At 50.4% G+C, this 26,489-nt stretch overlaps 13 protein-coding genes across 13 annotated transcripts; 9 read left to right on the top strand and 4 right to left on the bottom strand.

The window, feature by feature from the left end:
• Positions 1-442: 442 nt before the first annotated feature.
• Positions 443-1,610, top strand: N7511_009854 (PGAP3/PER1 family protein; the record flags this gene model as incomplete). Its single annotated transcript, XM_057132231.1, has 4 exons — positions 443-565; positions 620-662; positions 719-1,493; positions 1,556-1,610. 4 exons carry the CDS (start codon positions 443-445, stop codon positions 1,608-1,610), a joined length of 996 nt encoding a protein of 331 aa, XP_056980219.1.
• A 307-nt stretch (positions 1,611-1,917) lies between these two features.
• agm1 (phosphoacetylglucosamine mutase PCM1) lies at positions 1,918-3,859 on the top strand (the record flags this gene model as incomplete). Its single annotated transcript, XM_057132230.1, has 6 exons — positions 1,918-2,010; positions 2,076-2,089; positions 2,187-2,331; positions 2,388-2,402; positions 2,452-2,943; positions 2,999-3,859. 6 exons carry the CDS (start codon positions 1,918-1,920, stop codon positions 3,857-3,859), a joined length of 1,620 nt encoding a protein of 539 aa, XP_056980218.1.
• A 253-nt stretch (positions 3,860-4,112) lies between these two features.
• Positions 4,113-5,621, bottom strand: rrp3 (RNA-dependent ATPase RRP3; the record flags this gene model as incomplete). The annotated part of the gene is made up of 2 exons (XM_057132229.1): positions 4,113-5,200; positions 5,258-5,621. 2 exons carry the CDS (start codon positions 5,619-5,621, stop codon positions 4,113-4,115), a joined length of 1,452 nt encoding a protein of 483 aa, XP_056980217.1.
• A 188-nt stretch (positions 5,622-5,809) lies between these two features.
• Positions 5,810-7,207, top strand: N7511_009851 (Brix domain-containing protein; the record flags this gene model as incomplete). Its single annotated transcript, XM_057132228.1, has 2 exons — positions 5,810-6,013; positions 6,065-7,207. The coding sequence occupies 2 exons, from the start codon at positions 5,810-5,812 to the stop codon at positions 7,205-7,207; spliced, it is 1,347 nt and encodes a 448-aa protein (XP_056980216.1).
• Positions 7,208-7,567: 360 nt separating this feature from the next.
• On the bottom strand, positions 7,568-8,380 carry N7511_009850 (riboflavin synthase; the record flags this gene model as incomplete). Its single annotated transcript, XM_057132227.1, has 3 exons — positions 7,568-8,115; positions 8,173-8,295; positions 8,350-8,380. The coding sequence occupies 3 exons, from the start codon at positions 8,378-8,380 to the stop codon at positions 7,568-7,570; spliced, it is 702 nt and encodes a 233-aa protein (XP_056980215.1).
• Positions 8,381-8,567: 187 nt separating this feature from the next.
• On the top strand, positions 8,568-10,186 carry N7511_009849 (CaiB/BaiF CoA transferase family protein; the record flags this gene model as incomplete). Its single annotated transcript, XM_057132226.1, has 6 exons — positions 8,568-8,741; positions 8,798-8,829; positions 8,896-9,019; positions 9,071-9,575; positions 9,626-9,919; positions 9,975-10,186. 6 exons carry the CDS (start codon positions 8,568-8,570, stop codon positions 10,184-10,186), a joined length of 1,341 nt encoding a protein of 446 aa, XP_056980214.1.
• Positions 10,187-10,808: 622 nt separating this feature from the next.
• Positions 10,809-12,392, top strand: N7511_009848 (phf1/phf2 family PHD finger domain-containing protein; the record flags this gene model as incomplete). The annotated part of the gene is made up of 1 exon (XM_057132225.1): positions 10,809-12,392. The coding sequence occupies one exon, from the start codon at positions 10,809-10,811 to the stop codon at positions 12,390-12,392; it is 1,584 nt and encodes a 527-aa protein (XP_056980213.1).
• Positions 12,393-12,995: 603 nt separating this feature from the next.
• On the top strand, positions 12,996-14,211 carry N7511_009847 (uncharacterized protein; the record flags this gene model as incomplete). The annotated part of the gene is made up of 2 exons (XM_057132224.1): positions 12,996-13,511; positions 13,624-14,211. 2 exons carry the CDS (start codon positions 12,996-12,998, stop codon positions 14,209-14,211), a joined length of 1,104 nt encoding a protein of 367 aa, XP_056980212.1.
• Positions 14,212-14,388: 177 nt separating this feature from the next.
• On the bottom strand, positions 14,389-15,838 carry N7511_009846 (rRNA-processing protein SOF1; the record flags this gene model as incomplete). The annotated part of the gene is made up of 3 exons (XM_057132223.1): positions 14,389-14,749; positions 14,800-15,779; positions 15,836-15,838. 3 exons carry the CDS (start codon positions 15,836-15,838, stop codon positions 14,389-14,391), a joined length of 1,344 nt encoding a protein of 447 aa, XP_056980211.1.
• A 223-nt stretch (positions 15,839-16,061) lies between these two features.
• Positions 16,062-17,379, top strand: N7511_009845 (proteasome regulatory particle lid subunit RPN6; the record flags this gene model as incomplete). The annotated part of the gene is made up of 2 exons (XM_057132222.1): positions 16,062-16,323; positions 16,373-17,379. 2 exons carry the CDS (start codon positions 16,062-16,064, stop codon positions 17,377-17,379), a joined length of 1,269 nt encoding a protein of 422 aa, XP_056980210.1.
• A 307-nt stretch (positions 17,380-17,686) lies between these two features.
• On the top strand, positions 17,687-19,282 carry N7511_009844 (SWIB/MDM2 domain-containing protein; the record flags this gene model as incomplete). Its single annotated transcript, XM_057132221.1, has 3 exons — positions 17,687-17,777; positions 17,832-18,706; positions 18,758-19,282. The coding sequence occupies 3 exons, from the start codon at positions 17,687-17,689 to the stop codon at positions 19,280-19,282; spliced, it is 1,491 nt and encodes a 496-aa protein (XP_056980209.1).
• A 595-nt stretch (positions 19,283-19,877) lies between these two features.
• N7511_009843 (TLC domain-containing protein) lies at positions 19,878-21,186 on the bottom strand (the record flags this gene model as incomplete). Its single annotated transcript, XM_057132220.1, has 2 exons — positions 19,878-20,615; positions 20,707-21,186. The coding sequence occupies 2 exons, from the start codon at positions 21,184-21,186 to the stop codon at positions 19,878-19,880; spliced, it is 1,218 nt and encodes a 405-aa protein (XP_056980208.1).
• A 586-nt stretch (positions 21,187-21,772) lies between these two features.
• Positions 21,773-26,353, top strand: N7511_009842 (uncharacterized protein; the record flags this gene model as incomplete). The annotated part of the gene is made up of 2 exons (XM_057132219.1): positions 21,773-23,411; positions 23,463-26,353. The coding sequence occupies 2 exons, from the start codon at positions 21,773-21,775 to the stop codon at positions 26,351-26,353; spliced, it is 4,530 nt and encodes a 1,509-aa protein (XP_056980207.1).
• Positions 26,354-26,489: the final 136 nt, after the last annotated feature.

Below are 26,489 nucleotides of genomic sequence, written 5' to 3'. Positions count from 1 at the left end.
TTACACGTGATATCCACGTGATACTTAGGGCTACGAGTCTTTACATCTGTAAACTTCTAAATATTGACCTTTCTGAGCAGATCACTTAGATGAAGACAATCTTGTGCTGCAAACCGACTCGGGATTTTCAATGCTTGAGCACTGCATTCGTTGCTAGAGTAGAATGACAGGTCACTTGACACATCTGTTTGAATCTTGAAGTAGACTTGAAGGCTGTCTATGTATATGATAAAATAAAAAGATGAAATTGCACCCATTCTTCTTCCCCCCATAGTTTCATTACATGCCGAAAGGATTGAGCTCTTAGCCCTAGAGGTTGGTGGCTGTGGGGTAAGTAAGCACTGTTTCGATGCCAAGACTACCGAGGGAGGCTCTTGGATGCCGTCGGGAGCTCCGCCTAACTGTCATCTCTTCAAAGCTTACGCGTTTCACGCCGGACACTATGCATCTAGCCGGAAGAGCGAACCTCTACACTCTATTTGCTTTTGCTCTCTTTGCTGCGCTCATTGGCCGGTCCAACGCCTCATTGGGTGACCATCTCCCCGACTTCAAAGAATGTGTTCAAGTACGTGGTACACCCTCCAACAACTGAACCCATACAGTGAATTAACAAACCCAGGTTTGTAAAACGGAAAATTGCCAGGGTGGTAACTCGGTGCTACGTATGTCTACTCTTGACTCCACTCATCTGCCTTGCTCCCCTTTCTGACCTTGCCAGCTCTGCACCACCGCTTGCTATTATGGACCTGCCCTGCCGAATGTGACTACACCTGCCAACATGTCGTTACCGACCGTCGAGTCGCGCGTGACCCCCCGATGATTAACCCGGTTGTTCAATTCCATGGCAAATGGCCTTTCCGTCGACTGTTGGGTATGCAGGAGCCCTTCTCGGTCCTCTTCTCCTTCTTCAACTTCGCAGCGCACTGGCACGGCATGTCTCGCATCCAGGAGTCGATTCCCGCCTGGCACTCCCTGCGCCAATATTACATCATGTTTGGATACATTGGTCTTGCCAGCTGGAGTTTTAGCATGATCTTCCACATGCGTGACTTCCCCTTGACTGAAAAGCTGGACTACTGGGGTGCTGGCGCCAGTGTTCTATTCGGTCTCTATTTGGCCGTGGTTCGCATCTTCCGCCTGGATATTGAGAATAGTCAGTACCGCCCTACATTGCGTCGCTTTTGGACTGCTATTTGTCTTGTCTTGTACACATTGCACGTTGCATATCTCAGCTTCTGGTCTTGGAACTACACCTACAATATGGCGGCGAACGTGGTGGTTGGAATTATCCAAAATGTCCTGTGGACTGGCTTTAGTATCTTCCGTTACCAGAAGTATCTGAAGTCCTGGACTGCTTGGCCTGGTATGATTGTCGCATGGATCATTCTGGCCATGAGCCTGGAGTTGCTCGACTTCCCCCCTTGGAACGGATTGATCGATGCCCACAGCCTGTGGCATCTTGGCACTGTGGTACCCACTGCTTGGTGGTACTCGTGAGTATTTCCCTGATCTTTGGATATTTTCCCATGACTAATGCATCGGTTGTTCCCGACAGGTTCCTGATCAAAGACACCCAAGACGATATCGCGGCTCATAGATTGAAGGCATAGAGGAAATGGTGCACCATTTGAGTTTTATATAGAAGCTAGTGTCAACCAAAAATAGTTACGGTGACATTCCCAACCCCCACCGCCGTAAATCCCAATGTTTCTCTTATTGCCACGCATTCTGCCCGTGTGGTGCCTGACTTCCCCGCCATTGGCTCACCGCTAGGGCCGTCGCAATAGCCCCGTGTCTCACCCCTCTCAAGCCATTTTTTGTTTCAACTCTTCCCATCTTTCTTGACAGCTTCAAAGCACCTCTTGTTCTTGCTTCATATTCCCCTAGGTGCTTAGCTTGATCATCACATATTGCACCATGGCTTCTCCGGCTGTCAAGAAAGCGATCACCGAGGCCGCGCTCCAGTACACAAAGCCCGAGGGCAAGGTGTTTGAGTATGGAACCGCAGGAGTAAGTCGCATTGGGGAGCTTTCCACAATGATCAAAAGCTGACCTCTTCTTTTCTCGGATTACAGTTTCGCATGAAAGCGTAAGTCTCTTCACTGGTCCGCCCCCACCTCCACATCTTCCAGAACCCCGCGATCGTCCTTTGTTGACACCGACTTACTCTGACATACTCGCAACAGTGATCTCCTCAACACCGTTGTTTTCGCCGTAGGCTTGCTTGCAAGCTTGCGCTCCAAGAAGCTCAGTGGACAATGGATTGGTGTTATGGTTACCGCCAGTCACAACCCCGCGGAGGACAATGGTGTCAAGTTGGTTGACCCGATGGTAAGCTTCCGCCCCCAAGATTCCATTTAGATCTATCTGACTTATTGATGCTATAGGGTGAGATGCTCGAGGTAATATTAGCCCATGCTGAAGTTGGATAAAATTGCTCACCATGAACAGGCCGAGTGGGAGGCTTATGCGACAAGGCTGGCCAATGCTCCTTTGGAATCGATCGCCGATGTCTATGATGAGCTCGTGAAGGAGATTGATGTGAAGATGACCAACCCTGCCCGTGTGGTTTATGCCCGTGACACCCGTGCTTCGGGTTCCCGTCTGGTTGGCGTGCTGAACGCTGCCCTCACCGCAACTGAGGCCGAATTTGTCGACTTCAAGTTCATGACCACCCCTCAACTCCACTACGTCGTCCGCTGCAAGAACACTCTTGGAACACAATACGAATATGGTGAGCCTACTGAGCAGGGATACTACGAGAAACTCGCAAAATCCTTCAAGCAGGTTATGCGGGGCGTCAAGGTTCAGGGTGGCTTGACCGTTGACTGCGCCAACGGCGTCGGTGGCCCCAAGCTGCGGGAGCTGATGAAGTTCCTTTCTGGAATCGATATTAAGGTTGTCAACGACGATGTGATTAACCCTGACAGCTTGAACTTTGATGTATGCTTACCCCGTCAACTACCCAACCCAAATTCAACTAATCAAATTCAAATAGTGCGGTGCCGACTACGTCAAGACTAAGCAGCGTGCTCCTCCTTCATCCAAAGCTGCCCAGCTTGACCGATGTGCTTCGCTTGATGGTGACGCCGACCGTCTGGTCTACTACTTCCAGGACGAAAGCAGCGTCTTCCGCCTTCTCGACGGTGACCGCATCGCCACTCTTGCAGCATCCTTCATTGGTGATCTCGCCCGCAGTGCTGGCATTGCTTCCAAGATGAAGATTGGTGTCGTCCAGACTGCCTACGCCAACGGCTCCAGCACAGACTACATTGATAAGGTGCTGAAGCTACCCATCATTTGCACCAACACTGGTGTCAAGCACCTCCACCACGCCGCTCTCCGCTTCGATGTCGGCGTCTACTTCGAGGCCAACGGCCACGGCACAGTTACCTTCTCTGAGAATGCTCTGAAGGTCATCAAGAACACCGAGCCCCAGTCGCCGGCGCAGCAGCACGCCCTGGAGAGCCTCCAGGCGCTGACTGACCTGATCAACCAGGCTGTCGGCGATGCTCTCTCCGACATGCTCCTTGTTGAGGCCATCCTTGCTCACAAGGGCTGGTCCCCCAAGGAGTGGCTCGGCACTTACACTGACCTTCCCTCGCGCCTGGTGCGTGTCGAGGTCAATGACCGCTCTATTTTCAAGGCTTACGATGCTGAGCGTAAGCTCGAGTCTCCCGCTGGTCTGCAGGGTACCATTGAGTCCTTGCAGTCTCGCTACAACAAGGGTCGCAGCTTTGCTCGTGCCAGCGGCACTGAGGACGCTGTCCGTGTCTATGCTGAGGCTGCAAGCCGCTCCGAGGCGGATGATTTGGCCACCCGTGTGGCCAACGCCGTCAGCGAGGCAGGCAGCGCCTAAGTATTTGATTCAACCTTCATAAATAAGGTCTAGATCACAGATTATCTTGGCCAGCGTGGTTAGCCCCAGGCTTAGATAACGGGCAGCGTAAAGCCTGCGACTCGAGGGACAGGAAATAAAGGTCCAGAAAATATTCGAGGTCATTTTGATGCAGTAATGAAATCTATGGGTTCTTTTAAACACTTGAGGCACTTTAAACACCTCGTAGCAACAATTATTCATAAACAACACACTCTTACATACTTTTGAGATTTTAGCCCTGTTCCTGGTCCATGGCATCACGGGCACGCTTGGCACCGTGTCCGAACTTGCCTTTCCCTTTGCTACCCTTCTTCTCATCATAGGCCTTCATCGCCTGAATAGCCAGACGCTGAGACTCACCAACACTGTCAGCAAGAAGCATGACCTCGTCCTTGGGAGCATCATATTCAGGCAATTGCTTGCCAAGCGCACCCTCGATCCGCTGCCAGATCTCCACATCATACTGCGACACAAAACTAATAGCAACACCACTCTTACCCGCACGGGCTGTACGACCAACACGGTGAATATATGTCTTACTATCAGTCGGCAGATCGTAGTTCAGCACAACATCCACAGAGGGAATATCCAGACCACGCGCAGCGACATCTGTCGCAACGAGGATATCACGACTACGCGAACGGAATTTGCCCAGTGCACCGAGACGCGCAGACTGGGACAGCTGTCCGTGTAGCGGGATAGCACCGAGTCCAAGTCCACGAAGGAGGTAGGCAATACGCTGTGTCTCGTGGACGGTGCGCATGAAGATAATGGCCGACTGGCCGGTGAACTTCTCGAGGAGGTACGCAAGACAGACGTCCTTGTGTTTGTGAGGGCGGAGGAGGAAGTATTGCTGTAGCGTTGAGACGGTCTGGTACTTGCTGGAGGAGATAGAAACGCGCTGAGGGTTGGAAAGCGAAGCGCGCTGGAGCGACTCGACCTTTGAGCTGAGGGTTGCGGAGAAGAGGAATGTGCGGCGCTCGCGTGGGAGCACCTTGAGGATTTTGTCGAGGATTGGGCCGAAGTCCATGTCTAGTAGTCTGTCGGCTTCGTCCATTACTAGGTACTTGAGGCCGCGGAGGGAGAAGCCCTTTGTGTTCTCGAGGTGGTCGAGGAGTCGACCTGGTGTGGCGACGACGATGTGCGGCTTCTTGCCTAGTGCGATGGACTGTGGGACCATGTCCATTCCTCCGACGATTGTGGCGCATCGGACTGCGATGGTTGAGCCGAGGTTTTCGAATGATTGAGCGATTTGGTAGGCCAGTTCACGGGTTGGTGCTAGTACTAGGCCGAAGAATGGCTGGGGCTTTTCCATAAGAGCTGCATTGGGAGTTAGATTGTATGTTGTTATAGATTGTGGCTATTTAGTATACATACCCTGAAGAATAGGAAGCGCAAAAGCTGCTGTCTTTCCACTACCAGTCTCCGCAAGACCGATCATATCACGGCCTTGCAAAGCCAAAGGAATTGACTCGGCCTGAATTGGTGTGGGGGCCTTATATCCGAGGTTTGTGCAAGCTTCACAGAGTGCGTCAATGATGCCTAGTTCCTTGAATGTCTTCGGCGCACTGGGGGCGGCCTCAGTCTCGGAGGTAGCATCTTCAACATCGGGATCCTCGTTGGCAGACTCGGGCTCGTTAGTGGGCTCGTTGGTGGGCTCGGGGCTAGAAGCGCTATCATTTGAAGGAGCGCTTTGAACCGGCGCCTCGTGGGCGACCTTGCGCTTCTTAGTGATGGGCATCTTTAATATCTTTGCAGAACAAAAGGTCGCAGATGTTGATGTCAAAAGAAATAATTTAATGTGGGGCCGCAAGATTATTGATCCGATTCTGCCGCGGAACTTAATTTTTGGAAAAAAAACCTCCAGCTGTCGGACGTTGACATCCATTGATTATCCTCCCCCATTTCTTTTGGTTTTTCATATCAACAATGGCCAAGCAGCGTGTTAAGAAGCGCACTCACCAGAAGCCGCAGAATGCGTCGGCTGCTGTCAAGGGTGGTGCTGCCTCAATGACCAAGACCCCGAAGTCTATGGTCATTCGAGTAGGCGCCTCTCAGGTCGGTACCAGTGTCACTCAGTTGGTCAAGGATGTTCGTCGTATGATGGAGCCCGATACTGCTGTGCGACTGAAGGTATGATGAACAATGCACTGCTGTATAGGCCGCATCTAACAAGATATACAGGAGCGCAAATCCAACAGACTGCGAGATTATACCGTCATGACAGGACCTCTCGGTGTCACCCATCTGATGCTGTTTTCCAAGTCCGCCACCGGAAACACGAATATGCGATTGGCAGTGACTCCCCGTGGACCGACACTTCACTTCAAGGTCGAGAACTATTCTCTGTGCAAGGATGTCGAGAGAGCCATGAAGCGCCCACGAAGTGGTGGCCAGGACCACAAGACCCCGCCTTTGCTGGTCATGAACAACTTCACTACCCCGGATGCCACCGAAGAGTCCAAGGTGCCGAAGCGCCTCGAGACCCTCACCACTACGATCTTCCAATCCCTCTTCCCTCCCATCAACCCCCAAAGTCAGCCTCTGCATTCCATTAAACGTGTTATGTTGCTCAACCGAGAGCCTGTTGAAAAGGACGACGACTCATATATCCTGACTTTGCGTCACTACGCCATTGCCACAAAGAAGACCGGAGTGTCGAAACGAATTCGCCGCTTGGACCCCAAGGAGATCCGCAACAGAGACAGGAAGGGACATGCCGTTCCTAACCTCGGAAAGTTAGAAGATGCCGCCGATTACCTCCTCGATCCATCTGCTGCAGGCTACACATCAGCCAGTGAGACCGAGCTAGACACCGATGCCGAGGTGGAAGTTGCAGAGAGCACGACACGCCGAGTTCTTAACAAGAGAGAACAGCAGCGCCAAAAGGCTGCTGAAAAGGGCCAGGAAAAGCCCCCCAGCATTCCCGGTGTTGAAAAGCGAGCTGTGAAGCTGGTGGAACTTGGCCCCCGTCTGCGTCTCCGTTTGATGAAGGTTGAAGATGGTGTTTGCGACGGCAAGATCATGTGGCACGACTTTATCACGAAATCCGAGAAGGAGGTGCGCAAGATGGACCAGAACTGGGATGTCAAGAGGAAGGAGAAGGAGCAGAGAAAGAAGCTCCAAAAAGAGAACATTGAGCGCAAGAAGAAGGAGAAAGCTAGCGCCAAGGCCAATGGCCAAGAAGTTGCCGATGACGATGAAGATGTCGATATGGATGATGAGGATGCCTGGCTCAGTGATGATGACTATGACCAGGAGGGAGAAGTTGAGGGTTCCGAATCTGAGGAGTCTGAAGCCGACTCGGATGAATCTATGGAGGAGTGAGTGGTTTGAGACAAACCATTTCCTGACAGAAGCTACTGCTCGGTCACTACACACTTGGTGGACCTCAGACCAAATCACAGGTCTTCCATTGAGCAGTATGGTGGGCTCGCATCAATTCGAGCCTGCTTTTACACCCAGGTCTGTGTTTGTTAACACCAGGGCCATCCTCACCGTCACATACCCGATAGGCATCCAGGCGTCATCCAGGGGTTTCTACACATGTAATCGCGAATATTTGTTTATCTATACAGGTACATGGAGTAAAGCGACAAAAGTTTTATAGGGCATGAAAATATCTTGTATGGATTCAATTTTGAACCAGATCTTCGTTGTAAGCGTAAAGCATGAAACCCTCCCAGCCTATTTCTTCAGCTTTTCATCAACAATGCGAGAAACCATTTTCTCCAGAATAGCAAAGTCTCCACTGGCAGTGCCAGCAAAGTATCCCTGCACACTCTTCTCGACATACTTGCCGACAATATCAATCTCAACATTAACAAGGTCACCAGCCTTCTTGGACGCAGTAACCACCTTGCCCTGTGTGTATGCAATGAGCATCACCTCCCAGTAACCATCCTGTCCATCAACAACCTTAGTTACGGTCAAGCTAGCACCGTCAAGAGTGACATAGCCCTTCTCGACGACGTAGCGCAGGATATCCCGGTCCCGCGGCTGCAGCCGGAACACCAACGAGTTTCCATCTGGTGTCACCGACAGAACTTCCGCAACGGTGTCGACATGGCCCTGTACGAAGTGTCCTCCCATCCTAGTATCAGCTGAAACAGCCCGCTCGAGGTTGACAAAGGAGCCCTTCTCCAATGAGCCCAGGTTCGTGCGGCGCAGGGTCTCTGGCGCGACGCCGACCTTGAACCAGGTTTTATCGAATGCTGTCACCGTAAGACATGTTCCTTTACAAGTAGGATTTAGCCTGTATTCACGTGTGTATATGTACGGGTCTTAGGTACCATTCACGGCAATGCTGTCGCCCAGATGCGCGTCGGAGAGGATCTCCTCGCAGTCGGAGATGGTGAGCGACGTACCCCCACCTCCGCTCGAAGAGATATCGAGGGGCTCTAGGGCCGTGACGGCTGAGAGGAAATATGTCAGTTGTAAACAGCGCTCGTGATCGATACTACACTCACTGCCAATTGTTTCAACGAGGCCTGTGAACATGGTTGTTTGTGATCTGCAGAGAAAATACCCGCGGGGTTGACACACCTCGGCATCGGCCGCCGCTCCGAGCGGTGTCGGTGTCGGCGTTTTGGCGGAGATTCACACTTCCCCATACTTCATTTAACCTTGCTTTGGAGCTTTGTGTCTCTTGTGTTTTATTTGTTTTGCAGTATCGGGTTTTTTGAAGATGACTGTCGCGCTTAAGATTCAGGCTGTTGCTCGTCGATCGGGCTCGATCTGGGGTAGCAATGCCTTGCGGCGCACATCTCCCTTGAGGAGCTATTCCAGTGCTGCTTCCGTTGATGGCTCGTTGCCTCTGGCTGGTATTCGTGTGCTTGATATGACCCGTGTTCTTGCTGGTGTGAGTTTAAATATTGGATATGCTGCATCCCTGGAGTCTGCGCTAACTTGTACCAGCCTTATTGCACTCAGATATTGGGTGACTTGGGGTAAGTTGGGAGCATTTATAGCTTCACTTTAGTTTTCTTAAGGGATGCTGACTGGACATTATATAGCGCGGACGTTATTAAAGTCGAGCATCCTGTGCGCGGCGATGATACTCGAGCTTGGGGCCCGCCATACGCGAAGTATGAAGATGCGTCCAAGAAAGGTCCTGGCGAGAGTGCCTACTACCTAGCTGTATGTTATCTTCGAATACGAGGAGACATACTGTGTTAACCAAATCTCCAGGTCAACCGAAACAAGAAGTCCCTAGGTCTCTCCTTTCAACACGAATCAGGCGTTGAAATCCTACACAAGCTCGCAAAGGAATGCGACGTCCTAGTGGAAAATTATCTTCCCGGCGGTCTTAAGAAATATGGCATGGACTATGACACCTTACGAGAGATCAACCCCAAGTTGATCTATGCTAGTATCACGGGCTACGGCCAAACTGGCCCTTACAGCAACCGGGCTGGCTACGACGTTATGGTCGAAGCTGAAATGGGTCTGATGCATATTACCGGAGCTCGGGATGGTGCACCGGTGAAGGTTGGTGTAGCTGTCACCGATCTGACCACTGGACTATACACATCGAATGCCATTATGGCCGCGTTGATTGCTCGGGGTCGGACGGGCAAAGGCCAACATATCGATGCTTGTCTGAGCGATTGCCAAGTTGCTACACTAGCTAACCTGGCTAGCTCTGCGCTTATCAGTGGACAGAAGGACTCTGGACGATGGGGCACAGCGCATCGTAAGTTGTGAGGAGCCTTTTATGTCGACAGTATACTTACATTTTTCCAGCTTCTATTGTACCATATCGCAGTTACAAAACCAGCGATGGTGATATTCTCTTTGGTGGTGGCAATGATAGGCTCTTCGGCGTGCTCTGTGATCGATTGGGTTTCCCCGCGTGGAAGACAGATGCCCGTTTCGTCACCAACAGTGACCGAGTGCAGCACCGGGCTGAGATCGATGGTATGATTGAGAGTACTACCGTCCAAAAGACTACACAGGAGTGGCTGGATATCTTCGAAGGCAGTGGGATGCCCTATGCCGCTGTCAATGATATCCAAGGAACGTTGAACCACAAGCATGGTAAGTCGGGATCTTTTCTACTTTTTGCAAATCACAATACTAACTTGCTGGATAGTTCTGGCACGAGACATGGTCACCGAAATCGAGCACCCTGCATGTGGACCCATCAAGCTGGTCAATACGCCTATCAAGTACTCTGAGGCGACACCGGGTATCCGCACCCCTCCTCCTACCTTGGGGCAGCATACAGATGAGATCTTGGGTAGTGTTCTTGACTATAGTGAGGTTGATATTGCTCGTCTCAAGGATGAGGGTGTTATCTCGTGAAATCGGCATGCTTATGAGATATGACTGCCATTTCTTTGTACATAGGGAGTTAAACTGTACATACTCCATGAATTGAATTATAACCCCCTTTATATTGCTGAGTCTCTATATAGCTCAGTGCTCTAGAATTTTGGTAGTTTTACATGGAATAGTGGAACAGCTAGGTTAACTTGTAATAGTCATACTGAGGCAACCGATAAATGCCTCGAAGCTGATTGTATGCTAGATAGGCATTCGCTCCTGGCTAGTACTGGACGAAAATGACCACAGGGAAAATAGCCAGTACAGAATCCTTTGATCTATTTTATTTACATATTTTATTCAAAGATGAGTGAAAGAAAGCTATTTTGAGGTTGCATTCAGAATCACGTGACGCTATACAAATGTCTTCCCGACGACATGAATTCATTCAACGGGACCAATTGAAAGGAATCTGACGATGTGTGCCTGGAAAAGACGCCGACGTTTATTCCATCTTTGAATTTCTAAAGTCTGCAAGAGAACTTCAATATCGTCTTTTTCTACTCTTCACTTTCTTCTCCCTTTCACTTGACCTCATTTTCGTCTCGAACTTTTCCCTGCAATCCATTGTCAAAACTAGATTCTCAAATCAGCCCTGAAAATGCGGGTCTCAGCAACGTTCATAGACCTTCCAGCCCCGGATATTCATCCGGGGGTTCCCAAAAACGTCCTTGAGGGTCAAATATTTAACCACGAGGATGTCGCTGTAGAAACAGCCCCTCCTTCCCTTCCGTGGGAGCGCCTGGCCACCGGCAACATCACACTGAGTGAGAAGGAAGTTCCGTCTCCATCTTTACAAGTAGTTCCACAACACCACAATCCGAGCAACGGCGATGGACTTGGACTCGACGGCCAAATGGAGAATGTCGTCGCCACTCCGTCTTCCAACCGAACTCGGTCTGGCCGCTCTGTACAAAAGCCAACGCCCCATACAGTTGAGAAAACGGCGACGAAGCAATATTCTACATCCGCAAAATCATCAACAAAGAAGCGACAGCGCACGAAAAGTCAGGTAAATATCCTGTGCATCAAGTGCAACCGAGGAAACAGCCCTTCAAACAATTTGATTGTTCTATGCGACGAATGTGACACTCCCTGGCATCAGAAGTGCCATGATCCAAAGATTGGCAATGAAGTCATTGAGACCTTGGAAGCTGAATGGGCTTGCAGCGAGTGCCGACCTGAGCAACGTTCAGCAAAACGCCAAAAGCAGACCTCAGCTCGCGGCCGTAAGCCAGCAACGAAGCGGTCTCCTAGGACTACATCTGGTGTTCAAACTCCTTTTCGATCACATAATCCTTTGGAGCAGCAGCCGCTGGTTATGCCCACGGCAGGTGCTATTCGAGCCAAGTCTCGAGTCGGAGGAGAGGCCTTGTCGGAGCAGGAGCGACGAACTTACTTGACATCTCTTTCGCACGTGGAATTAGTCGAACTCCTCTTGGATGTCTCCAATAATTTCCCTCGCTTCCCTATGTTCCCTTCATATCCACAAGAGGGCTATCGGGAGTCGGGTGAACCTTCTCGACCTGCAACTGCTCCTGAGGCCCCATCAACGACAACCAAAGCCAGCCCGAATAATGAAGATCGCGCTGTCTCTGTCACGTTTGGGACTCCGAATTCTGACAAAATATCAAGACTATCACCCCGGCCTACACATACCACCCCAGGCAGGCGCACTCGTTCAACCACAGCTTCCCCAGACATATCCTCCGACTCCACCTTGAAAGCTCTCAAGGCCGCCAAAGCTGCAAGGTTATATCCAAGCCGCAATTTTGATCATGGACCTGAAGCCCCGCGGCTGTCTGCTTCTCTTTTCCGAGAAGCTGAGTTCACAAGATCTCCTTTCAAGTCACCCTCGCCGCGTGTACTACTTGCTTTGGACCCTACTTATAAGGATGACCCTCGATCGACTCCCGCCGGGGAAGAAACTGAATTCCAGTTGCACACCCCGCAAATGGTCCAAGCTAAGAGACTTATGCGCCCACCTTCGCCGGTGTCATTCTCCGAGAACGAGTCCGAGAATGATTCCGAGGATTATCGTTCTTACGCTGATGCTGGTGAAGGCTTTTGTGCCTCTCTGGATGCCAATGATCGGGATATCATGGCTGAAGCTGAGAACTATCCTACTTTCAGCCATCAGATCGGTGGAAAATTCGGGCAGGCTAAGAGTCTTACGAAGGCTTAGCAGGGACGGTTGGCTTAAAGTCTGTCTTGTATCATCACAGAGGGGCTCTTGGATTGACGGATTTCTTTTGTTCAATGAGGATTGGAAAGGTTGGTGGTGTTCAGTTGGTTATTGTCCTGTTGTCTGTGTGTCTATAGGTTTTGTTTACATTTGTCCTGTATTGGAGAGGAACCTTTGCTCTGGTCTATCGGTGTTGAAGGAGTCTTATTGGGAAATATTTCCGAAAACCAAGGAATTTATCAAATTTATCAGTTGAATCATCCCTCATGAATCCATTTCAATTGCCCCAAGATAGAAAATTATATCTTCGAGTCCTCAGTGAACGACTATTTTTAGCCCTGAAAGCACATATCTTATCGGCCCCGCAAGCGCGTCAGATTCCGATTCACTTGAGCTCATCTTATACGTCCCCCAGCTATAATATGTGAGACGAGCCACTTAAGATAGACAGACATACACACAGAGAATACACCTCTCCCAGCGAAGAGCCAGCCCGCCAGCGCATCGCAAAACAAACCAAACCAACACCTCACACTCTCCCTCTCTCCATCCCACCAACCACAGCCCACAAAACACCCCATTGAAAGCAACAGGATACAAAAGATGACCGAAATCCAAGCTCCCCCCAAAACCGCGCGAGTGCGCCCCCAACCCCAATCGCAAAGCCACGCACCCTCAACACTCTTCACAATCGACACCTGCCTCAGCATCCTCCAAAAATCCCTCCTCAACCCCTTCATCGCATGGATCCTGGTCCTCTGTCTCCGCGCCCAGGTCACGCCGCTGTCACATCCATCCTGGATCCTGACAGTCACCTACGCAAGCTCTCTGACTGTGCTGTGGGTGCTGCGAACCATCAACCAGCGCGTCGCGGATGGGGTGCCGCGCGCCGTGGATTTCGAAAATGAGGTTGTGGTTGTGACTGGGGGCGCGAGTGGATTGGGCTTGTTGATTGCGCAGAATTATGGGATGCGCGGGGCTAGTGTTGCGGTTCTTGATGTGAGGGAGTTGGGGGAGGAGGGTGTGGAGGAGGTTTTTGGGGTTGGGGTTTTGTATATTCGGTGTGATGTTGGGGATAGGGGAGAGGTTGAGGGCGCGAAGGGGAGGATTATTGATGAGGTAGGATTCCGATCTTGTTTTTTGCTTTGTGTTAGGGTTATGGGTTGGAACTACGGGTTCTGGGGAATGGCTTTGCTTTTAAATGAGTTCTGATTTGCTAATTGTCTTGCAGCTGGGGACGCCGACGATTGTGATCAACTGTGCCGCTGCCAGGATCAATGGCCTGCCATTGCTGGATTTACCGGCGGAGGCGTTTGAAAAGACGATCCGCACTAATCTCCTGGCGGCGTTCCATCTCTACCAAGTGTTCCTGCCTGGTATCCAGACATCGGAAACTGGAGGCACACTTGTCACGGTCAGCTCGGTGCTCGGTCAATTGACGGCTGCGGGACTATCGGACTATGCAGCAAGCAAAGCAGGACTCAGCGCGCTGCATAGGACGATCGAGGCAGAGAACCGCGGCAATCTGCTGGTCAAGACATTGCTAGTGGAGATAGGGCAGATGTCAACACCGCTATTTGGCTGGGTCCGCGCACCGAATCATTTCTTTGCGCCTGTTTTGGAACCCGTTCAAGTTGTCCGCGAGATGGTGGCTGCGATTGATAGCGGTCGAGGTGGTGTAATCAGATTGCCTTTGTATGCGACGTTTGTGGATTGGTATGCCGTGCTACCAGCTGCGCTGCAGCGGATTGCGAGGTATCTGAGTGGAATTGATGCCGCCGTGACTCAAAGCCGGGAGACATCTCGGAAGACAGATTGATCAATAGCTCAGGGGTTGAACGATGTATATACGCGTGGCTGTGGACCAAGCTCGCTCAACATGTATTATAGAGCAAGGTAACCTGCTGTTCATTGTACATTTTCCCAGTTGAAGTAATCCTCGTTTGCAAGTCTCAACGCCGATTCTGGTCGGTGAACGTGATATCACTGGACCGGTCTATTGCTCGCGAGCCAAGATCATCTTCTCACGCTCATGACTCCTAGGAGCCAGGTTGCTCTTCTTGGTATGCTTGCGCACGTTCTCCTCACGCCTCTTGATAGCATTGAGCTCCTCGCGCTTGATCTCGCCAGCCTTCTTGATAGGCTTGGGCACATGACGCTGGCGCTTGATGCGGCGAATATCGGGCATGTGTGAGTAGCGCTTGATCAAAGCCTGGTCGTATTCCATCTTGGAACGCTGGCGAGCACTCTTGACACCGCTGCGGTCCGAAGCCTTGGCACGCCAGAGACGAACGTTGCCATCGTCTGATCCAGACAGGACGTACTTGCTGTCGGGTGTGAAGCAAGCGGTGAACACACTGTTAACAAGTTAGCATTGAATATTCTCACGAAGAGCTGAAATACATACCGTTGCATCCGCTTAGTGTGGTAGATGTCGCGCGAGTGGCCAGTTGCTCTGTTCCACAGGCGAATTGTTCGGTCGTAAGAGGCAGTGACCAGCTCTTCACCAGTCGGGCTGAACTCCACGTCCATGACAGCAGCCACATGGTCCTTCAGAACATTGAGAGCACGATCCATCTTTCTCATGTCGAAGATGTAGGCATTATGATCTTCGTTGGCCACGGCAAAGTTGAATGCTTCCATAGGGTTCCAAGAGATAGAATTAGATGCCAGACGCAGTGTTGTCTTGTGCACCGGCGAGGAAGTCCGCAGGTCATACATGATAATGGAGCGGTCGATGGCAGTCGAAGCAAGAATAGATGTCTCAGTCTGATTGAACGCAACAGATGAGATAGTGTCGACACTTGTCGGCCAGTGCAAGGTTTGCGACGGAGTCGAGGAAGGCCGCGAGAGATCATAGATAGAGATGACGCCAGAAGCGGCAGCGAATGAAGGGTGGTCACGGTGGTGTGACACACTGGTGAAGGCACTGTTGCCCAGATACGTTGCCATCGGGGGTGCGTCGGGGCTCGAGTTGTAAGGATCCCAGAGTTTGACAGTCTTGTCGGTGGCGCAAGACAATAGTTTTCGCTCTGGTGTCCAGCACAGACCCTTGACCATGTTCTCATGACCTTGAGTGTGCCACACCTCGCCTTGGGTTGGAAGATCCCACACCTTCACGACACCATCGCCACTGCCACTAGCCAAGCGCTCAAGTGAGCCGGGATCCTTTGCCATGGAGTATACACCGTCCACGTGACCGTTGCCCATCTGAGCCAGGAAAGGAGCAGCAAACATGCGCTCCATCTTGATTGCAGTGAGAGCGCGAGTGTATTCACGAGCCCGCTCAAAAGGATGCTGGGTTGGGTCGAGATTCCGAGACTGACGAACAGTCGTGGACCCGGGGGCTTGCTGCGACGCCGTAGGGCGAGAAAGGGCTTTGATTTTCTGTAAATTATTAGCATGGCTATCTGATAGGCAAATTTTCACGCAAAAATACTCACCATATTGCTGTTGTGAAAACAATGTAAAGAGGGAAAGAAAAACGCCGATGGAACTTTTTTTCTGTTTGATTTGCTAAGCGGGCGGTGAGAGGCCGATGAGCTGCCAGCTTCGAGCTCCCCGTCTCTCTTGACCTGATTATCAACCTCCCTTCAATCCACCATCCTCTCTCGTTCTCTTCTTTTGAATCTCTCTCTTTCGCTCGCTCGTGATTTGTTGGCCTTCATCATGTCCTCCAAGGTCTCGCCGCGGATACAAGAAGTCCGCGACCTGGTGAAGCAGGATCCCTCGAAAGCAGCGACCACTTATCAGAAGATCCTCTCCGAGGGCCCAGGATCTACAGAAGCCTCTTCGAGAGACTATGAACAGGCTTTGATTGGGTTGGGTCAGCTGCACCGGGATGCAAAGAAGCCCCAGGCTATCGCGGAACTCATCAAGACCAGCCGGGACACCTTTTCGTCATTTGCCAAAGCTAAGACGGCCAAATTAGGTGAGTTGCGCATCTGAAAGTTGACAGAAGCCTTGGCTGATTATTCTAGTCCGACAACTCTTGGATCTGATTAGCGAAATTCCCAATACCCTCGAACTCCAAGGCAACGTCATCCAATCATGCATAGAATGGGCCATCTCCGAGCGAAGATCATTCCTTCGACAGAACCTCCAGGCACGTCTCGTTGCCATCTATATGCAGAAGCAATCCTACTACGATGCTCTCACTCTGATCAACTCCCTCCTTAAGGAACTCAAGCGCCTGGATGATAAGCTTATGTTGGTGGAGGTACAATTGCTTGAGTCGCGTGTTTACCATGCCTTGGGCAACCAGTCCAAGGCCCGCGCCGCTCTCACAGCAGCGCGGACATCAGCCGCATCTGTTTACACGCCACCCAACCTCCAGGCCGGTTTGGATATGCAGAGTGGTATGCTACATGCCGAGGACAAGGACTTCACCACTTCATACTCCTACTTCATTGAGGCTCTTGAGGGATATAACTCGCTCGACGAGAATGACCTGGCCACAGCAGCTCTGCAATACATGCTGCTCTGCAAGATCATGTTGAACCTGGTGGACGATGTTACACAGCTGCTTGGCTCCAAACAAGCGCAAAAGTACGCCAGCCCACGCCTGGAGGCCATCAAGGCCGTTGGACGCGCACACGCCAACCGGTCTCTGGAGGAGTACGAGAAGGCTCTGTCGGATTACCGGTACGAGTTAGGCAGTGATGTCTTCATTCGGAACCATCTCCGCCGCCTTTACGACGCCATGTTGGAACAGAACTTGATCAAGGTCATTGAACCCTTCAGCCGGGTTGAGCTGGAACACATTGCCAAGATGGTGGGTCTGGACACACAGCAGGTTGAGCGCAAGCTGTCCCAGATGATCCTGGATAAGGTTATCATTGGTGTGTTGGACCAGGGTTCTGGGTGTCTGATTGTGTACGACGAGACCGAGCGTGACCAGGCTTACGATGCTGCCTTGGAAACTATCGAGAAGCTCGGCAACGTGGTGGAAGGCTTGTATACTAACCAGGCATCTCTTCTGGAGTAGAAGAGTCTTGATGTTAGACGATGGCCCCATAGGGAATAATCGAGACTATGTATTGCACGATAAACTGAACATCCACTTTGAATACCGTGAGAATAGTAATTATACAGTTAAACAAGTAGATAATTGAGTAAAATAGGCATCACAAGTGAGCATCGTTCAAATGTGCTGGGCTCAGTGTTGTTCGCGCTCTGCCGAAAAGGGTAAAGCGTGACGGCAAAAGAATCGCGACTTCGCATCTCCAACATCTCGCATCTTCCCCCCATTGCATCTTCCCCCACCACCTCTTTGGTGCCCTTTTCTACTCAAAATGCAAGCTCCCATGCAGCCTAATTATGCTCGGGGCTTTCCCCAACAAGCCCAGCGGTCTCCTGCCGCGCCCCGTCGCCCCCCAGTACCAGGTAGGTCTCCTTTCATCGGTCTCCACTTTAGCCTCTAAACTCATATCTCGATAGGCGGCGCAATGCCCGTTCCTATGCCCCAACAGGCTGTCAACCCACAGTACATGCATGCGCAACGCGCAATGCCTCATCCTAACGATGCTGCTCTTCGTCGCAGCCGCAAGCCCACAGACAAGAACCTCCCCGACGGCATTGAAGATGTGATCATCGGCGAGGGTGTACAGCAATATCAGAACCTCCGCGACTTAGAAAAGCGCCTGGACGCTGCCGTTGTACGGAAGAGGTTGGATATCCAGGACTCGATCAACAAGACTGTCAAAAAGTACCGGACTATGCGCATCTGGATCTCGAATACTGTCGAGAGCCAGCCATGGCAAGGTGTCGGCAACAACCCTGGATCCGGCCGGTACAAGGTCCGCATTGAAGGACGATTGCTCGATGACGAGACCGACCCTACGGTTCCCGATGAAGAGGAGCAGGACGAGGATGCGATGGATGATGACAGCTCCGAGGAGGAGAAGGCGAAGAAGGCCGAAGCCAAGGCCAAATCCCAACGCTTCTCGCACTTCTTCAAGGCTATCACCATCGATTTTGACAAGCCTGTCACAGCAATCCCCGACGAGGTCAAGCCTGTCAATTGGTCCAAGCCAATGCTGCCGCCCAACACCACGACACCACCCCCGAATGCTGAGTTCGATAGCCTACAGTTCTCGCGCGCCTCCCAGGACAACTTGAACGTCACAATCAGCCTTGTCCGTGACGAAGTCCCAGAACGATACAAGCTGAGCAAGGAGCTCGCCGAAGTCCTAGATGTCGAAGAAGAGACCCGCAGTGGAATTGTCCTCGGAATCTGGGACTACATCCGCGCTATGGAGTTGCAGGAAGACGAGGAGAAGCGTCAAGTGCGCTGCGATCAACGTCTGCGTTCGGTATGGCCTTTGAAATTCCAATTCTGATAATAACCACTAACGACTTTATAGATCTTTGGCCGTGACCAGATGTTTTTCCCTCAGATTCCCGAAAGTGTCGGTCCTCACACTAGCCCAATGGAGCCCATCAAGCTCCCCTACACCATTCGTGTTGACGAAGAATTCCACAATGACCCCGCACCCACCGTCTACGATATCCAGGTCGCAGTTGAAGACCCCCTGCGAACCAAGATGATGGCCCTCACCCAAAACCCACAATACACAGCTGGCATGCGCCAGATTTCGTCGCTGGATGATCAAGTTGCTCTGATCGTTCAGGCTCTTACACACTCCCGTGCTCGCCACTCGTTCTACACTGCTCTGAGCAAGGATCCCGTCAACTTTGTTCGTCGCTGGGTCAATTCCCAGCGCCGTGACCTGGAGACGATCCTTGGCGAGGCTACTCGCGGCGGCGGTGAAGATGGCAGCGGACCTGAGTTCCGCTACGGTGGCTCTGATGGACCTTGGGATACTGTTGTTGCCAAGGAGGCTGTGCGCTATATGCTGGCCAAGCCCGAAGCCGCAGGTGTCCGGTAAATTTAGGTTTCATTTGTTCTTTTTGGACCCTCTTCTCCAGGCTGCTATCTGTGCAGAAGAGATGTGGCTGTGTACTTTTCTTTACTTTCTTTGATATCGGGCGCTTATGTGGTGTTTGGACTGGTGTAGCTGGGATGACAGGCAGGATTAATACTTCCAAAATCCGTACTTCAATCTGATACGATGCAATATGATTCTGCTGATATATGCAAATCGAAACTTGTATAATCAAATGTCCAAAAAGCTAGGAAAATAGATTTGGCAACGGTTGTTGCCTTCGTGCACCCCCGTAGCTCATATCCCATTATAAGTCGGAGTCGAGTGTTGGCATGGAAGATGCCCAATACGCCAAATTCAGAGCTATCTCTCTACAGAAAATACAGATGAATAGATCCAAAATCAATATGCATCAAAGCCAACTTGCATCAAAGTCAGCTCGCAGAACTCCAAAACGAAGCATGCTGTACCATCCCCATGATGGAGACATTACTCATCTAACCATCGAGCAAAATGCATAAGGGCGAAGCTAGAGGCCCTCAGCATCTCGAAGCAAGATTGTAGCCATGTGAAGACTAATCCAAAAACCCCAAGACTATCAAGCCCCAGGCAGAGGAACTTTAGCAACGAGCTCCGCTCTCCGCTTGCGCAACTCATCGCCAAGGCCAGAGTCAACAGCCGAGGAGACATGCTCCTGCAATGAAGAAAGATCACCCTGCAAGATAGCACTCTCCTCCTGCTCGAGCTTGGAGGCAGCCTCAAGAACGACATCGTGGACGATATCCTCCTTCAGTTGCGCATTCTTCTTCGCATCCTCCGTCTTCTCTCCATTGGCAGAATTCTGGGCTGGACCACGGAACCGCTTAAGCACAGTCTCAACCATCTTGGAGAACCAGAAGTAATTCAAGAAGTTGAGAATCAAGTTCGAGCCCACGTACGTGACAACCAGCCAAGTCGGCACGCCGCCTGCTGTGTACTCCTTGAAGCGGGTGATTTCGGCGTTGGCACGAGCGCAGGTCTCGTCGATGCACATGCTTCCATCGCGGGCTGGGTAGAAGACGAGAGCGTTGACGCTGACGGGCTCGGAGAGCGGCGAGGATGATGCGGACCAGGTGTGCTGCAGGGCGTTCCACATGTCACTGTAGACAATGATTGATTGCCATGTTCCCCAGACCAGACGGCAGCCGAAAAATGTTCCGAGTAGGGCCATACCGTTGTACCACTGGGTGCGGCTGCCGGTCATGTTGACCTTGTCGAGGAACCAGTGGATATTGAGGAACGGGCTTGAGAGCTCGTAGAGGATGAAGGTTGGGGCATAGTAGTTTAGGAAGGGTCTCTGTTTGAAAGACTTGTTAGAAAAATCTTCAAGTTGGTGATCGCCGATTTTATATTCGGGACGTAGATCTTTCCTGTATAGATCAACTTACAAAGCCGAGACTGAATACCCATAAGGCGGCAACGGCGTGGAAGAGGAGTCCAATTCCGAACATTTGCACATGTCTGATGCTGACGATTATATCATAGACAAAGTAGCCTACGGCTAGGGCCTGAACGAAACCGCAGGCACCAGTGTATCCGAAGACCCGTTCTCCAGAGGACATGGAGTTGCGTTCATTGTCAACGACCATAATCCAGAGAGCGGCGACGTTGATGACGATACTCTGAACGAGCGAGACAACGTGGATATCCCAGTTCAGCTTGGTCCTCGGAGTGAGCTTGTTGTAAGACTCTGGGAAGAGAATCGGAGAAAGCCATGGTGAGACGACGGCATGGATGAATAGGTAGAAGGCGAAGGCCAGGATCACCTCGTGGATGTGCTCAGAAAGCGTCGGACTGTTAAGCCAGAGCGCATATGGCTCGGTAAAGCTCCGCAGCCATTCCGGGACCGGTACGAAGGGGTCCAACATTGTCGGAGTCCCCTCAGCTACTTCGTATCACCCGATGTGGGGGAAAGCTCTTGGTAGTTCGGGGGTGTCGGGGGGAACGTAGTTCTATATGCAGTTGAGGGGATTATTCCCGTTCAACATAGAGACAAAAGGAAAGCTGGAAACAAAGGAAACCCAGAAACCCAGGAATAGGAGAGGAGAGCTCTATGGGAAAACCGAGTGATAAGATGACGGGGAGGCCGAGTGTCGGCCATAACTTACGAATACTGTATAAAACCGGATCTATAGTTGCTCCGAGTTTCATTGATTATGTAATTAGATCAGCCCCATAAATTGACAGAGGAAGGGGTAATAGCAATACAGAGTCATCAACATCATCCATTGGTCGAGGACAGTACGGTAAAACAACAGTTATGAGCCCGGTTCGCCATCAATAAATTCATCGGAAAGCATTAAGAAGCTATTCAAAACCAGAAAGCATCTAGTACGCAATAAATCCGACGAATCCCAACGAAAAACCCCTTGTTTACATTTATCGACCGACCTTCTTAATCCGAATCCTGCTACAATTGCTTCATTAGCAATACATCCATCTGCTTCATTAGCAATGGACACAGCAACGATGCTCTCCGCTATCAAAGGCGACAAATTGAAAGATTCGTCACAATGGCGAGTATGGTATAAGCGAGTGAAGGCATTCGCAGTACAACGTTCGGTATGGGACCTCTGCAATCCAGAAGTAGAGATATCCCACCGACCACGGGCTCTCATTGAGCCAATTGAACCTGAATACCCTCAGCAAGGTTCTCAGGAAAATAAGAAAGATTGGAGAGACCTACTTGAGGTCTATAAGATCAAGGCAAACCGCTGGGAAAAGCAGCGAAAAGGCCTAAATGAGGTGAATGAACTCATTATCATTTACCTCGACACGTCAATTCGTGATGCAGTACTAGAGTACGATACTCCGTACGATCGTCTAGTATATCTTAGTCAAAGATTTGCTAGATCTCATGCGTATAAGGAAGAGATTCGTATGAAATGGAGAGCTTTCTCGATCCAAAAACCGATTGGAGATATCGAGAAATGGCTGATATCTTGGGATGAATTACGAGAGCAAGCAATGACCCTCGAACTTCCTGAGGTCCAAAGTGCGAATCAAGATTTCCTACAGGCTATCAAAGAGGTTTTACCTATCTGGTGGCAGGCAAAATATGAAGATATCGTGATGAATAGGACGATAATAGATACGCGAAAGCTAATCGAAAGCTTCCGTTCTATACATCGTGAAATTAGTACGACAATGCCTACCTCACCGACATTGAAAGGGTCCTTCTCTACCTGGCAAGGTCATCAAGAAGCTAAACAAGAAGACGTGCCATTTGACAAGAGACCATGCCCATGCGGCATGAAGAACCACGGACCTGCTAAATGCTATTTCCTCAATGAGGCAGTAAGACCTCGAAGCTTTACTATCCCTAGCGGGAAATTAGAGAGCATTGAGAGGACACTGGCGGCCGATCCAGCATGGAAAAAATGGACAGAGAATATCATCCAGAAAGCGCAAACCTCAACAAGTATAAAGGTTCATCAAAACCTCTCATTCTCAAGCATCGGTATCCCGGCATTAACTACATCACTCCGACACCGATGGATCCTTGATACTGGATCCGGCGTACACGTGTGTAATGACCGAAGCAGCTTCGTGGACCTAGAAGCTTGCCAAGAGGTTCTATCAACCGGAGATAGTAGCACCGACATCATCGGACGCGGTACTGTGAGACTTACTGGCATTGACCCGAAGACCAAAAAGAAGCAGACGATTACCCTAAGCAATGCCTGCTACGCACCTGGGTTCCATGTAAACCTAGTGTCGTACGCTAGACTGCGAGAAAAAGGAGGGTTCTGGTCTGAAAAGAAGGGTTTTATCGAGGATAGCAATGGCTTCCCAATCGTGAGCTTACGTTTATGGAAAAACGTTGGATTATGGGTCTTTGACCAAGAAGGCTCTAATCAAGAATCTTATCTGATGGCAAATGCCGTTAGATCATCATCAACACAGCGAATTAAAGGTGCATCGGCAGAGCTATGGCACCGTCGCCTAGGTCATCCACAATATAAGACAGTCCAACAAATGACTAAACTAGTCGATGGAGTCAATATCGATGGCAATGATAAAGCGCAAGCAATCTGTGAAACCTGCAACCTAGGACGTTCTAATCGGCAAATATCAAGAAGACCGATTGGACGTACGTTCGGACGTTTTGGAAGGGTCCATTTTGATCTGATTCAACTTCCAGTTGCTTACAATAAGCACCGCTGGATTACGCATTTTTACCTCGATGGTATCAGATTTCATTGGCTGATGACGCATGAATATAAACCCGAGTGTCAGATTGCTATCAATCAGTTCGTGCAATTGGCGAAGAATTGGTGGAACCTACCAATTAGGGCTTTTTCCTATGACAATGAAGCCGCTGCAGGACGCCTAGCAGAGCAGAGCTTAACGTCGGATGGCATTGTCATTTACCATAGCCCACCAGGACATCCAGAGATGAATGGATATGCCGAAAGATCAGGGGGTGTCATCATCCAACGAATGAGGATGCTAATGCTCGAAGGCAAGCTCCCAAAAGAGCTATGGCCAGAAGCAGCAATGGCCGCAATATGGCTATTGAATCGGACGCCGACGTATCTCGCCACAGAAAATCGCTGGATCATCCCATGGGCCGAAGTCGTGAAACAGTTTACAGCCACAGGTGATATTCCGCCAAGAATCAACCTCTCAAATGTCAGGTTATACGGAAGCCTTGCGTACTGTCGAATTGACAAGCAAGTGCAATCAGATAAGATGAATCCCCGCGCTGAAATTGGATTCATGGTTGGCTATATAGCTTCAAATATCTGGAGGATCTGGTTCCCGCAGTATGGGAAAGTGAAACTGGTCAGGGACGCGATATTCGATGAAACGCGAAGATACTCGCCAGATTTTCAACAGCTTCAGCCGGTTCCATTGCCATTGGTCAAAGAACCTCAAGAACTAGATCAAGATCAGGCTGCAGCAGCTATCCAGGCATCGATAATAACTGGATCAGTGCCAGATCTAGAACCGAGAGATAACGCCAATGATGACAACGTCCATGACAGCATCCAACAAGGAGACCGTTTTTCGGCCGAAAAACCGACGCCTATTCTTCAGGGGGTGTATACAACACCAGACCGTCAAACATCGGATCGACAAATTGACGTTATATCGGACGTTCCAGGCGCATTCCCGCGAGAACCTCCGCTGCCGCCTACTCCAGCATCCCTTGCAACTGATCAGGGGGTGGAGACAGCACCGGCAATGATAATACCGGAGTCAGAGAATGATCAGCTCCAGGGCTCAGCGGATTCCGACGAAGAAGCTGAACTGCAGCTACAGGCAGGACTACTAGCACCTAGGAATATTAGTGGAAATATCGAAGAAGGGAACATTATCTCAGGACCACGAAGAAGGCAGGCAAAGAGGGACGATGCCTACGCCTACAGCGCTATTGCTATAACTGAGCCACCAGCATATCTTCATGCTTTCGCGGCCGGTTTATACGCAAATAGGCCAATTAAGCGTCACAGAGATGACCTTCCAGAACTCCCAAAACACTGGAAAGATGTCATAAATCATCCATTCCAAGAGGGTTTCCTAGCCGCAATGAGAAAGGAGATTAACTCTCTCACGGAGAAAGCGACATTTGATACTGTGGACCGTCCGAAGGACCGAGGAAAGCAAATCTTGCCACTGCTCTGGGTCTTTGCCTATAAATTTGATCAAGATGGATATCTGATTAAGCTAAAAGCAAGGATCTGTGTTAGAGGAGACCTCGAAACTATATCATCGGACGAAAAGAGAGCTGCTACGCTAGCAGCTAGAACGGCCCGCATGATCTTCGCACTCGTGGCTGCATTTGACCTCAATCTACGACAGCGAGATGCGGTCACAGCTTTCCTAAATAGTAAGCTAGAGAAGGATGTCTATACACGATCACCGGAGGGGTTTGAAACTCCAGGAAAATGCTGGAAGCTCCGAAAGGCCCTTTATGGATTGAGAATCTCACCACGCCTATGGCAGTATGAAGCATCGCGAGTGCTTAGCCAACTAGGTCTACAGCAAGTCCCAGAGGACCCCTGTGTTTTTATAGGAGATGGACTCATTGTCTTCTTCTACGTGGATGATATCCTAATTGCAAGTCATCCGACAGCAAGGGAGAGAGCCCAAAAGCTTGAAAAAGATCTTGAAAAGCATTGGGAATTGACCGATCATGGAGAAGCTGACTGGTTCCTAAACATCCGCATTATCAGGGACCGGCAATCCAAGAAGCTATGGCTATGCCAAGATAGCTATATCACTAGCATTGCAGTGAGGTATAACCTTACTGACCGGCCAAGTGTATCCACGCCACTACCCATCGAGGAATTAGAACCGTACGATGGAAGGGCATCTTCCCAGGACATTCTTCTATATCAGAAGAAGGTCGGATCAATGGGATACGCCACCACGATTACCCGACCAGATGCATCAAAAGCAACAGCTAAACTAGCTCAATTTTTGACAAACCCTGGTCCTCAGCATCATCAGGCTGCCGACCGAGTGATTAGCTATCTCTACTCTACCCGCTTTCTTGCTATTGAGTATAGCAGCACCTTAGAGATAGACTCAGTACAGCTAGCCAGCGATGCATCGTACGCCGACCACAAAGACCGAAGAAGCTCCGCAGGATATATCTGCCAGGTCTACGGAGGACCCGTGGATTGGAAAGCTACTAAGCAACGGACGGTGACAACATCAACCACCGAAGCCGAATTGCTAGGACTTTCAGAAGCTGGGAAACATCTCCAGTGGTGGAGAAGGTTACTCAGTCACGTAGGATTTGATGCCTCTCATGTCATCACAATTGAATGCGATAATGAGAGAGCAATTGGTCTTCTCACCAATCAGGACGCCAGTTTTGACACCAAGCTTCGCCATATAGATATTCATCATCTATGGCTTAGACAGGAAGTACTAGCTGGACGTATCGCCCTACGCTGGACGCCGACGGCAAAAATGGTCGCCGATGGCTTGACCAAGATGCTATCCAGACAGCAGCATGAGAACTTCATCAAACTGCTCCGAATGGTCCAGATTGAGCATTTGATTGAAGGAGGAAATTGATATGACAGATTCGAAGTATTTGGCAATGATTCAGCAAGCCATTAATCAGGGCTTACTGAGGGGGTGTGTCGGCCATAACTTACGAATACTGTATAAAACCGGATCTATAGTTGCTCCGAGTTTCATTGATTATGTA

Source organism: Penicillium nucicola, assembly GCF_028828085.1.
Source record: "Penicillium nucicola strain IBT 29836 chromosome Unknown utg000010l, whole genome shotgun sequence".
Classification (NCBI taxonomy): Eukaryota; Fungi; Ascomycota; class Eurotiomycetes; order Eurotiales; family Aspergillaceae; genus Penicillium; species Penicillium nucicola.
The sequence above is the reverse complement of the archived record's forward strand: the minus strand, read 5'-3'. Positions and strand labels throughout refer to the sequence as shown.